This window comes from Trichechus manatus, unplaced genomic scaffold (genome assembly GCF_000243295.1).
Source record: "Trichechus manatus latirostris isolate Lorelei unplaced genomic scaffold, TriManLat1.0 scaffold00015, whole genome shotgun sequence".
Lineage (NCBI taxonomy): Eukaryota > Metazoa > Chordata > Mammalia > Sirenia > Trichechidae > Trichechus > Trichechus manatus.
The window spans coordinates 24,315,281-24,327,028 of NW_004443951.1; the positions used below are offsets into that span (position 1 = coordinate 24,315,281).

General features: G+C 45.4%; 1 protein-coding gene across 2 annotated transcripts in view; it reads right to left on the minus strand.

The window, feature by feature from the left end:
• Positions 1-11,687, minus strand: part of ZSCAN20 (zinc finger and SCAN domain containing 20) — a 29,313-nt gene extending 17,626 nt beyond the window's left edge. Inside the window, exons 1-3 of one of the 2 annotated variants that reach the window (XM_023727262.1) lie at positions 11,592-11,613; positions 4,726-4,766; positions 174-701 (exon numbers count right to left, since the gene is read on the minus strand). In XM_023727262.1, coding sequence (XP_023583030.1) covers positions 174-590 — 417 coding nt within the window. In that variant the 5' untranslated portion in view covers positions 591-701; positions 4,726-4,766; positions 11,592-11,613. Of the gene's footprint in view, positions 1-173; positions 702-4,725; positions 4,767-11,591 lie in introns of both variants that reach the window. The other variant, XM_004371971.2, reaches the window with a different exon arrangement.
• Between the last annotated feature and the right edge of the window lie 61 nt (positions 11,688-11,748).

An 11,748-nucleotide genomic window follows, 5' to 3' on the forward strand; every position in this document is an offset into this window, starting at 1 on the left:
TTGGGCTGTAAACATTCACCTAAAGCAAAATAAAACTAAAACAAACAAACAAAAAGGGCAGTTGTTATTATTGTTGTTGCTGTTGTGATTTTGGCAATTATCAACCCAGTCACATTAACCTAGCTCCACTGCCTTGCCCAGCCTGCTCCTTACAGAACAGACTATGGCCTCACCTGCTGCTGTGCAGCCCGGACCTCTCGGTGCCAATCCTCCACCAGGGCCACTGCCTCCTCGCCGCTCTCAGGGTGGCGCGCCTGCACCCAGGTCTGGACCTCCCTGGGTAAGATAGTCAGGAACTGCTCCAGCACCAGCAGCTCCAGGATCTGCTCCTTCAGGCGGATCTCCGGCCTCAGCCAGCGACAGCAGAGCTCCCAGAGCTGGCTGAAGGCCTCATGCGGTCCAGCTGCATCCCTGTACTGGAACTGCCTAAAGCGCTGGCGGGAGGCCTCAGGGACAGGGACAGGGTCCTGGTCTTCCTCCCAAGATTTGGGTTCTGATCCCCACGAGTCCTCCTCCAGTTTCACAATCAGAAGTCCTTCAGGCTCTGGCAGTGGAGAGGCCTGGGCCTGGGATTCCAGGGTCACAGCCATGGTCTAGCCTGGATGTCTCACTTCAGCTGGGCTGTCCTCTTCTGACTTCTTCCTGCATTTAGGGTGTATCCTCCAAGGGGGCTCCTGAGAAAGGGGTTGCTGCCCAAAGCACTGGAGGCAGAAAGACAAAGAACACAGTAAGCAAGAGGATCCAGGAGTCTCACTTTCTTCATCTCCCCCATACCTTCCACCATCGATGCATGGAGTGAGAAGGGTGCTGAGAGGCCCCTTTCCCACAGGCAGGAAGTGAGATCACAATCTGGTGCCAAAGCCACCAACCTGCACATCTTGAAGAAACCCAGCACAGTATTAAAACATCTGGCGACATATCTAAACTTCTTAGCCTGGCATTTAAGGCCTCCATGAGCTGGCCCAGTATAGCCTTCCTCCCTTATACACACATCCAAAGTCTAATCGTCCCTCAAGTTGAGTTCCCAATGTCACCCCGTCCATAAGGCCTTTCTTCCTGAGCCTTACAGCATCCTCTAAGGGTACTCTCCTTGCAAAATCCTTCTCTCACTCTACACTCCCCCTTGGCCATCCCACCCATTTGGCTTTTCCACCATCTTTCTTCTGATGACTCCCAAAAGGCCAGCCAGGACCTGTCTCCACACTTTCAGACTCCAAGATCCAACCAGCTACAGGACATTTCCACTTGGCTGTCCCTTGGACATCTGAAACTCGATGGGTCAAAAGCTGAATTCATCATTTTCTCCTGCAAACCTGTCCCTCTTCTGGAGCTGCCCATTCAGAGAAGGCACCACCTTCCACCAACTTACTCACACCAGAAACCTCATCATCCTTCTCCAAGATCCTCCACATCCAATTCATCCCCAAGCTGTGTCCATTTGGCCTCCTAAACATTCACATCCTCAGCACCACCTCCTCAGTCCAAGCAATCATCACATCTTTCAGTTGATCAGCCTACTAACTCATGTCCCTGCTCCCTTCCCAGTCCCTGGTCCCTTCTTAACACAATATCCAAACTTGATCAAAATCTGACCGGGTCATTTCCCCACTAAACACCTTCAATGACCTCTCGTTTCCCTCAGTATAAAGTACAAACCTTGCCTAAGTCTCCAGTCTTGCCTCTTTACCATGCTCCCACTCATCAGGGTGGTCCAGCTGCACAGCTCCCAGTCCCTGCATCATGCTACTCTCTGAACCCTCCCACATGCTATGATCTCCTCTGAGAACAGTCTCCTCCCCTCCTTCACCCAGCTAGGTCTTAGCTTAAATTGCACTTTTTCCAAGAGGCTTTCCTGAACCCTGAAACAACATTCAGTACTCAGCTACAAGCTTTCACAGAACCTTACGTTTTCTCTACCATAACCATAATCAGACTTTATTGTAATTATCTTACTCACTAGATCATAAGCTTCCTGAGGAACCTAGCGTAGTGCTTGGCACACAAAGGAAACAAACAAAAAAATCAAACCCATTGTTGCTGAGTCGATTCCAACTCATACCAACCCTACAGGACAGAGTAGAACTGCCCCCTAGCGTTTCCAAGGAGCGGCTGGTGGATTCAAGCTGCCGACCTTTAGGTTAGCAGCTGAGCTCTTAATCACTGCACCACCAGGGCTCCAATGATCGACTAATGACAATGGTGTGTCATGAACCAAGGATTACAATTAATCCATTTCTATACATAGTAGATTAAAAAAAAAAAAAAGAAATTACCTTTCTACTCATGCTGGAAGGAATTCCTTTCTCCTCTTTACTTCCACCTTGCTTGTGACACCACTTTCTACATTGTATTATAGACGGATATGTGTATGTACATGTGTCCTGGAGAGATTACAGCCTCACTGAGGGCAAAGAATACAACTTACTCCTCTTTTTTGTCATCCCTAGCCGCAGCTATAAGCATGGTGCTCTAAACAAAGGAGTCTCTCAGTAAATGCTTCCTGAGTGAACATCTGGGCCTGCCTCCACTACACAGTGAAGATCCTGTTGACATCCATGCTGGGTTATCTGAAAAAATGAGCTTTTGTGTCATTCCAACTAATTGAGATGATGCAAGAAATGCCCACTCAAAGGAGGCTATTAGCTGCATGACACAGCTGGATTGTGAATGGATGAAGGGTGACAATTTGCATCTAAGGCCATCTGACTAGACTGTCAGAAAACAAGCAAAGGTGATAAAAACTAAAGGCTTGTCCTAAAGACCTCTATACACTAAGGAAAAGGGTGGAAACACAACCCATGGCCATCTGGCAACTTCCTTCTCATCCTTCAGCTACCAGCTCAAATGTCATCTCATCTGTTAAGTTCCTTGACATGCCCTTGTCATACCCTGTCCCCACTCCTGCTCCCTAAGAACTGCCTCCCCATACTATGTTCCCAAAACAGTTGGTTCACACCTCTCATGTAGGTTTTATCCCACACCACTGTAGTGTGAACTTAATACTATTATAGCATCAACTTCTGCAGTCTGAAATTGATCAAATGTGCAATCAAGATGCATTGATAATTACTGGTGATTGAAATGAGAAAGTTGGAAACAAAGAAGGATTAGTAGTTGGAAAACAAACATGTCCTTGGTGACAGAAACGACGCAGGAAATCGCATGATGGAATTTTGCAAGACCAACGACTTATTCATTGCAAATACTTTTTTCAAGGTAAAAGGCGACTATACATGAGGACCTCAACAAATGGAATACACTGGAATCAAATCAACTACATCTATGGAAAGAGACAATGGAAAAAAAACTCAACATCATTAGTCAGACCAAGGCCAGGGGCCAACTGTAAAACAGACCTCAATAGCTCATATGGAAGTTCAAGCTGAAGCTGAAGAAAATTAAAACCAGCCCATGAGAGGCAAAGTGTGACCTTCAGTATATCCCACCTGAATTTAGAGACCATCTGAAGAATAGATTTGATGCAATGAACACTAATTACCAAAGACCAGATGAGTTGTGGGATGACATCAAGGACATCATGCATGAAGAAAGCAAAAGGTCATTAAAAAGACAGGAAAGAAAGAAAAGACCAAAATGGATGTCAGAAGAGACTCTGAAACTTGCTCTTGAATGTAGGGCAGCTAAAGCAAATGGAAGAAATGATGAACTAAAAGAGCTGAACAGAAGATTTCAAAGGGCAGCTTGAGAAGACAAAGTATTACGAGGAAATGTGCAAAGACTTGGAGTTAGAAAACCAAAAGGGAAGAACACGCTCAGCTTTTATCAAGCTGTAAGAACTGAAGAAAAAATTCAAGCCTCAAGTTGCAATACTGAAGGATTCTACAGGCAAAATACTGAATGACCCAGGAACCATCAAAAGAAGATGGAAGGAATACACAGAGTTGATGTTCAACCATTTTAAGAGGGAGCATATGATCAAGAAACGATGGTATTGAAGAAAAAAGTCCAAGTTGCACTGAAAGCACTGGCGAAAAACAAGGCTCCAGGAATTGATGGAATACCAACTGAGATGTTTCAACAAACAGATGCAACTCTGCAAGTGCTCACTTGTCTATGCTAAAAAATTTGGAAGACAGCTACCTGGCCAACTGACTGGAAGACATCCATACCTGTGCCCATTCCAAAGAAAGGTGATCCAGAGGAATGTGGAAATTATACAACAATATCATTAATATCACATGCAAATAAAATTTTGCTTAAGAATACAAAAACAGTTGCAGCAGTACATCAACACGGAACTGCCAGAAATTCAAGCCAGATTCAGAAGAGGATGAATTGTATCATTGCTGATGTTCTATGGATCTTGGCTGAAAGCAGAGAATACCAGAAAGATGTTTAACTGTGTTTTATTGACTATGCAAAGGCATTCGACTGTGTGGATTCACAACAAATTCTGGATAACACTGGGAAGAATGGGAATTCCAGAACACTTAATTGTGCTGCTGAGGAACCTGTACGTAGACCAAGAGGCAGTTATTTGAACACAAGGGGATACTGCATGGTTTAAAATCAGAAAAGGTATGCGTCAGGGTTGTATCCTTTCACCATACTTATTCATTCTGTATGCTGAGCAAATAATCTGAGAAGTTGGACTATATGAAGAACAACACGGCATCAGAATTGGTGGAAGACTCATTAACAATCTGCAATTTTCAGATGACGCAACCTTACTTGCTGAAAGCAAAGAGAACTTGAAGCACTTACTGATGAAGATCAAAGACCACGGCCTTCAATATGGATCACACCTTAACAAAAAGAAAACAAAAATCCTCATAACTGGATCAATAAGCAACATCATGATAAACAAAGAAAATACTGAAGTTCTCAAGGATTTCATTTTACTTGGATCCACAATCAACACCCACGGAAGAAGCAGTCAAGAAATCAAAGGACTTGTTGCAATGGGCAAATATGCTACAAAAGACCTCTTTAAAATGTTAAAAAGTGAAGATGTCACCTTGAGGACTAAGGTGTGGCTGACCCAATCAATGGTATTTTCAATTGCCTCGTACGCATGCAAAAACCGGACAATTAATCAGGAAGACAGAAGAATTGAAACCTTTGAATTATGGTGTTGGTGAAGAATATTGAAAATACCACGGACTGCCAGAAGAACAAACAAATCTGTCTTGGAAGAACTACAGCCAGAATGCTCCTTAGAATCGAGGATGGTGAGACTTCGTCTCATGTGCTTTGGACATGTTATCAGGAAGGACCAATCCCTGGAGAAATACATCATGCTTGGTAAAGTAGAGGGTCAGCGAAAAAGGGGAAGACCGTCAACGAGATGGACTGACACAGCAGCTGCATAATGGGCTCAAACATAGAACGGATTGAGAGGATGGCACAGGACTGGGCAGTGTTTTATTCTGTTGTACACAAGGTCGCTATGAGTGGGAACCTACTCAACCGCACCTAACAACACTGTAGCTACCTGTTCTATATCTGACAGCTGCACCAGGCTGTTAAGTATTACTAAGTTCCATATTGTATCTTACTCGTTTCTGTGTCCACAGTGCCCAACTCAGCGTCTGATAAATAGCGGGGCCATTCAAAGTTTTGATGTCTTTCATTAAAATGGTAAATGTGGTATGTCAAAAGCCTAACCGACTATGTAGGGTCAATAATTTACATTAATCTAAAGAACTGACTTCTCACGAAATTTCTTTTTTTAACAACAGCCTTAATAATGTGGCAGTCCAAGTACATCTGTATCACTCTCTCACATGAGGACTCGTTCACCAATCACTTGCAGAGTGCCCACTACACTCTGTGCTATACTGGGTGCTAGAGATCCAGCTGTGACTAGGACAGGCAGTTCTATCTTCATAGAACTTACAGTCTAGTGAGAAAGATAGTCAATAAGTAAGCAAAGAAGTATATGCTCCTGCACAGAGAGGACATTACAACAGGCAATTAGCAGTCTCACCTGGCTCAAAGCAGTTTTCAGATAATGGGTATTTTCTTCCGGAAAGATTTGAAGTCCCAAAGGTTAGTTTCAAGTAGAAATCAGAAAGCCCCAGGGACCATATATCACCACAGTTTTTTCCACTCCTCTCTTAGACAGATATGGACAGCAGCCTACTGTAGGGAGAGACAGTCAGCCAACAGGAAGGTGACTTCACACAGAGCAGACACAGGGAAAATGGACAAGGGCATTCCTCAGTTCTGAAACTACCAGGAACACCAGGGCCACACTAGGATCAGCAACTCTAAGAGTGCCCGTTTACCGAGTGGCCACGAGGTGTCAGGCCCAGTGCTAGGTGCTCTATATTCATCTGACTGAATCCTCTGGGTCAGCAAGTGTCAATTCGTGCTGAGTTGCATTACACTGGTCTATAACTTACACATAGTCAACTACATACCAGGACCGGAAGAAGATAATTTAAATAGTGTGGTCAGTTCCATTCACTATGTGTCTGTCTGGGGTGAGCGTGTGATGATACCCATGACTCTGCTGTTCCCTAGGTTGGTCTTAGTTCCCTCGTGCCTCTCTTTCCAGAGTTTGAGTGTCTTTCATACAACATGGTTCCTAAACACCAGCCAACTCTTTCATCTAATGCTCAACCAAGAAAACCCAGCTATCCTGGTTGGCCTACTGAAAGAAAGTGTGTTAATTTCCGAAATGGCTCCTTGCCAAAACATTTTCAAGTTGACTACATGTGATTTTTCACCTTCTGTGCTGACTTTAGAATGTAATCATCCTGTAAGGTATGACTCCACTATATACTCAATTTACATTTAGGGAAATGGAACTTCAATGAAGAAAAATTACTTGTTTAAGGTTACACAATTAGCAAGCGGCAGAGTTGGGATCTAAAGCCAGATTCATTTTCTCCAATCATTTTTCTCAACCACACTAAATACCCTCCTCCAAGTTTGCCAGTCGTCCAAACTCCTGAGAAGATGGCATGGGAGAGTGGAAAGAACATTAAAGCTGGAGTTAGCAGATCAAGGTTCCAGTTCCTCTCCTGCCAGTTATCAGCCATGTGACTTTGGGCAGGTCATGTGGTCCCTACTGCTGCCTATCTAGGCCACAGCTTATAGCTTGGCCACACTTGGCAGTTGCCCTAGGTTCCCCAATTAGTGGCTACAAATTTTAAAGGTACAGGGACCAGGCAAATAATGTTAATGAATGAAGTGGGCTGGCTGGGGACTGTAGCTACCTACAGCATACCAGGGGAAACATGGGCCCAGTATTCCCAGGCCTCCCAAGTTTTCCAAGAGAAGGCAGAACTGTGCATTTTTAAATGCTGGCTACCAACTCAAAATTGTTTCAAACACCACGAGGATTAAAGAAAGCATGAAGATGGGCTTCATTCAGCACAGGCTGCTCTTTGCCACCTTTGAGCTAAATGATCTCAATTATTTTTCCCACTATCTAGGAAGACTTAGAAACAGTACAGATTCTCCCAAGCCATGAGGGATAGGTTTTGACTCCTGTCAAAATCAGGATCCTTCTACAAGCACAGGGAAGCTGAGTGGCATCGTGGCGCCTGGGGTAGTGAGAATGCATGTGGACAAGAGAAGCCTACCCAGTGAATGGTGGGAACCACCTGTCATGGAATGAACTGTGTCCCCCAAAAATATGTGTATCAATTTGGGTAGGCCATGATTCCCAGTATTGTGTGATTATCCACCATTTTGTCATCTGATGTGATCTTTCTATGTGTTGTAAATCCTACCTCTATGATGTTAATGACGTGGGGTAAGTAGCAGTTGTGTTAGTGAGGCAGGACTCAATCTACAAGATTGGACTGTGTCCTGAGGCAACCTCTTTTGAGATATAAAAGAGAGAAGTGAGCAGAGAGACAGGGGGACCTCATACCACCAAGAAAGCAGTGCCAGGAGCAGAGCACATCCTTTGGACCCAGGGTTCCCGCAAGGAGAAGCTTCTAGTCCAGAGGAAGACTGATGAGAAGGACCTTCCTCCAGAGCTGACAAAGAAAGAAAGCCTTCCCCTGGAGCTGACGCCCTGAATTTGGACTTCTAGCCTACTTTACTCTGACAGAGAGAGAAAGCCTTCCCCTGGAGCTGATGCCCTGAATTTGGACTTCTAGCCTACTTTACTCTGAGGAAATAAGCTTCTCTTTGTTAAAGCCATCCACTTGTGGTATTTCTGTTATAGCAGCACTAGATAACCGAGACAGAATTTGGTACCAAGAGAGTAGGGTGCCTCCGGGCATTTAAAAGTGGAGCTAGGCTTGCCAACCAATGGAGCAAGAGTGCCTTCCAGCCGAACTTTATTGGCGGAGTAGGTGCTTGCAGGCACTTATCAGTGGAGCTACAGAGCTTTGGAACACTTGCCCCAACAGGGCAGATGCGGGCTTGAGGACTGAGGGGCCGAGAGGCCAAGGAACTAGGAAGCAGAAGCTGAAGAGACAAGGAACACAGGAAGCTGAGCTGCCTGTCTCAAAAGGTATGGCCACAACCTCTGGGGTTTCAAAGGGTGGATCCATGGACTCTTGTTTCTAAGGGTGGAGATGCCACTCAGATAGACTGGGAAAAGGGTGTGCCTAAAGCCGAGGGAACAGAGATGCAGTTCCAGTGGGCCTGGAAGGTGGAGCTGAAGCCCAGGGCCAAGGAGCCTCCACCAGAATCCGGAGAGTGTGGCCAATACCTAGTGGCTGGAGGGCAAGGCCATTGTTTAAATTGTCTCAGACAAAAGAGGATTATTTTCAAAGCCTTGAGGCCTAATTTATTCTGCTAACTTGCTTGGTGCCTGTTATCCCTTCTTTTCCTCTAGTTTCTCCCATTTGTAATGGAAATGTCTAGCTTGTGCCTGTTCTGCCATTGTACCTTTGGAAGCAGATAACTTGTATTCTAGATTTCACAAATGAAGAGGAATTTTTGGATTTTGGACTTAGAGTTAAGACTTTTGTTATGATACGATAGGGTGAATATCTTTTACATGTGGCAAGGACATGAATTTGGGGGGGCCAAAGGGTAGAATATCATGGACTGAATTGTGTCCCCCAAAAATATGTGTATCAATTTGGCTAGGTCATGATTCCCAGTATCATGTGCTTGTCCACCATTTTGTCATCTGATGTGATTTTTCTATGTGTTGTAAATCCTACTTCTATGATGTTAATGAGGTGGGATAGGTAGCAGTTCTGTTACTGAGGCAGGACTCAATCAACAAGACTGGATTTTGTCTTGAGGCAACCTCTTTTGAGATATAAAAGAGAGAAGTGAGCAGAGAGACAGGGGGACCTCACACCACCAAGAAAGCAGTGCCAGGAGCAGAGTGCGTCCTTTGGACCCAGGGTTCCTGCGCAGAGAAGCTTCTAGTCCAGGGGAAGACTGATGAGAAGGACCTTCCTCCAGAGCCGACAGAGAGAGAAAGCCATCCCCTAGAACTGACGACCTGAATTTGGACTTCTAGCCTACTTTACTGTGAGGAAATAAATTTCTCTTTGTTAAAGCCATCCACTTGTGGCATTTCTGTTACAGCAGCACTAGATAACTAAGATACCACCCTAGTCCCAAGGGAAAGGGTAGGACTACTCTGTAACCTCCAAAAAGAAAGAAACTGGAAGCTCCCAGAGGCTGTCAGGCCCACTTGGCTGACGATCCAGTGTATGGTTTAAAGCAGCCAGGGCTTAAGCCAAGGGAGGCAAATAGGTTTCATTTAAAGGCCAATTTGAATCAACTGAAGTGGCTGCCTAAAGTAGGGTGCTGAGGACTCTGAGTCCCATCTAATTGCTGCAACCAATTAGCCATCATTGCCAGAGACACAGAAGGGGAAGTGGCAGCACACATTCCATTATTTGCCATCCTTGGCTTAATCTCCCATAAGCCACAATTAGCAAGTGGCAGAGTTAGGATCCAGAGCCAGATTCATTTTCTCCCATCATTTTTCTCAACCACACTAAACAGTCTCCTCCAGGTCTGTCAGTCATCCAAACTCCTGAGAAGATGGCATGGGAGAGTGGAAAGAACATTAAGGCAGGAGTGAACAGGTCAAGGTTCCAGTGGGAGGTTCCAGTACTAAACCAGCCTCAGGTAGGAGAAGACTAAAGCTCATGCCCCTGGAAACCCACTGGAAGCAGCAGTCTTCAAGCCTGGTACAGTGAAGCTCACTCTGGATGGTCTTTATTCACACATTCATCAAGCATTTACTGATGCCTACTCTGGGCTGGGCACTGGGGAAATAGCAGTGACTCAGACACTGTTCCTGTCCTGGAGAAGCTAGTCTAGAGAAAGAAACAAGTAAGTCACAGATAATTATGATCTAACATGGTAAATGCAGTTTAAAAAAAAAAAAAAAAAAAAGGAGCCAGGGAGAGGAGAGGTGACTTAATCTGCCTAAGGGAATTGAACAAAGTAATGCTTGAGTTGGTTCTTGAAGGAAGAGTGCTTCTCTTGGCAGAGAATGGGAGAAGAGAGTATTCCAAGCAGAGAAGCAAACAACCTACCCAGGAAATGCGGAGAAACTTTGCAGTCCTACAACACAGGTACACAAGGGGTAGTAGTCTAAGATGAGGCTGCAAAGAGGATTAACAGTTTATGAAGGATTTTGGACATCAAGCTAAGGTTTTGCACTTAATTCTATAGGTGGTAGGAGCGAATGAAGGCTGTGAAGCAAAAGAAGGCACATTCGGATTTGTGGGTTAAATAGATCACACTAGCTGCAATGTGTGCCGATGCTGGGGAGGTGGGGAGATGGAGGCTTCTGCAAAAATCCTGACAATGAAGCGGCAGATTCAAAACATATTAGGGAAAGTGAAACTATTTGAAGACCTCTGGATGTAGAAGAGGCCCTGGGTGACACAAACAGTTAAATGTTTGACTACTAATCAAAAGGTTAGTGGTTTGAACCTACCTAGAGGCACCTCCAAAGAAAAGCCTGGAGATTTGCTTCTAAAAGATTACAGCCATGAAAACCCTAAGGAGCATAGTTCTACTTTGCAACACAGAATCGACTCGAAGGCAACTGGTTTGGTTTTTGGTTTGGATGTGGAAGGATACAAGAGGACTCAGAGACAGCAACTGGGTAAAGTGGATAATGGTGCCATTCACTTCCACCAGGCATAAGGAAAGAGGTACAGGGATGGGGCAGAGCACAATAGATAGTCCCACTCACTGGCATCCTGAGGTAACAATCACTAAGGAAAGTATGGGGGGGGGGGGTACAAGATCAGGCAGTTTTGCTCTAGGTGAACAGGCAGATTCAGAAACACTATTTTTAAGGTCAGGCTTCAAGCTCAGGCCCTCTTATCTTCACTTCTTGCCAGGGCCCTCTGTCCTTCCCTCTGTGGTCCCCAGACCCTTCTATGATTCTCCCACCTCCAAAATCTCTCTCGGCCTCTTCACCTATAGACCTTTCTGAGATCCTCCTCACTCCCAGAGCCCTCTGTCTCGTTCCCCATCCTTGACCCCTCTATGACCCTTCCCATCTCCGGACGTTTCATCCTCTGACCGCTCCATACACCACACATACACATGCATAAAAGCGTCTTTCTCTACTCTCACCATCCCTGACCCCCCTGGTGACACCACCTTCTCCTAACTCTCCAGCCCAGACCCCAAGTCTCAGCTGCCCCCGCCCCGCCACCCAGACTCACCCACCGAGACACCCACTTCACAACAGGGCGGAAGTGCTCCAGGGTTCGCGCAGAGAATTCTGGGACGCGGAGTCCGATCGGCGCCACCCCGGGAATGGAACGTTTGAGACTACGACTCCCAGAAGGCACCGCGGGAGAGACAGTGTGCGACACCCCC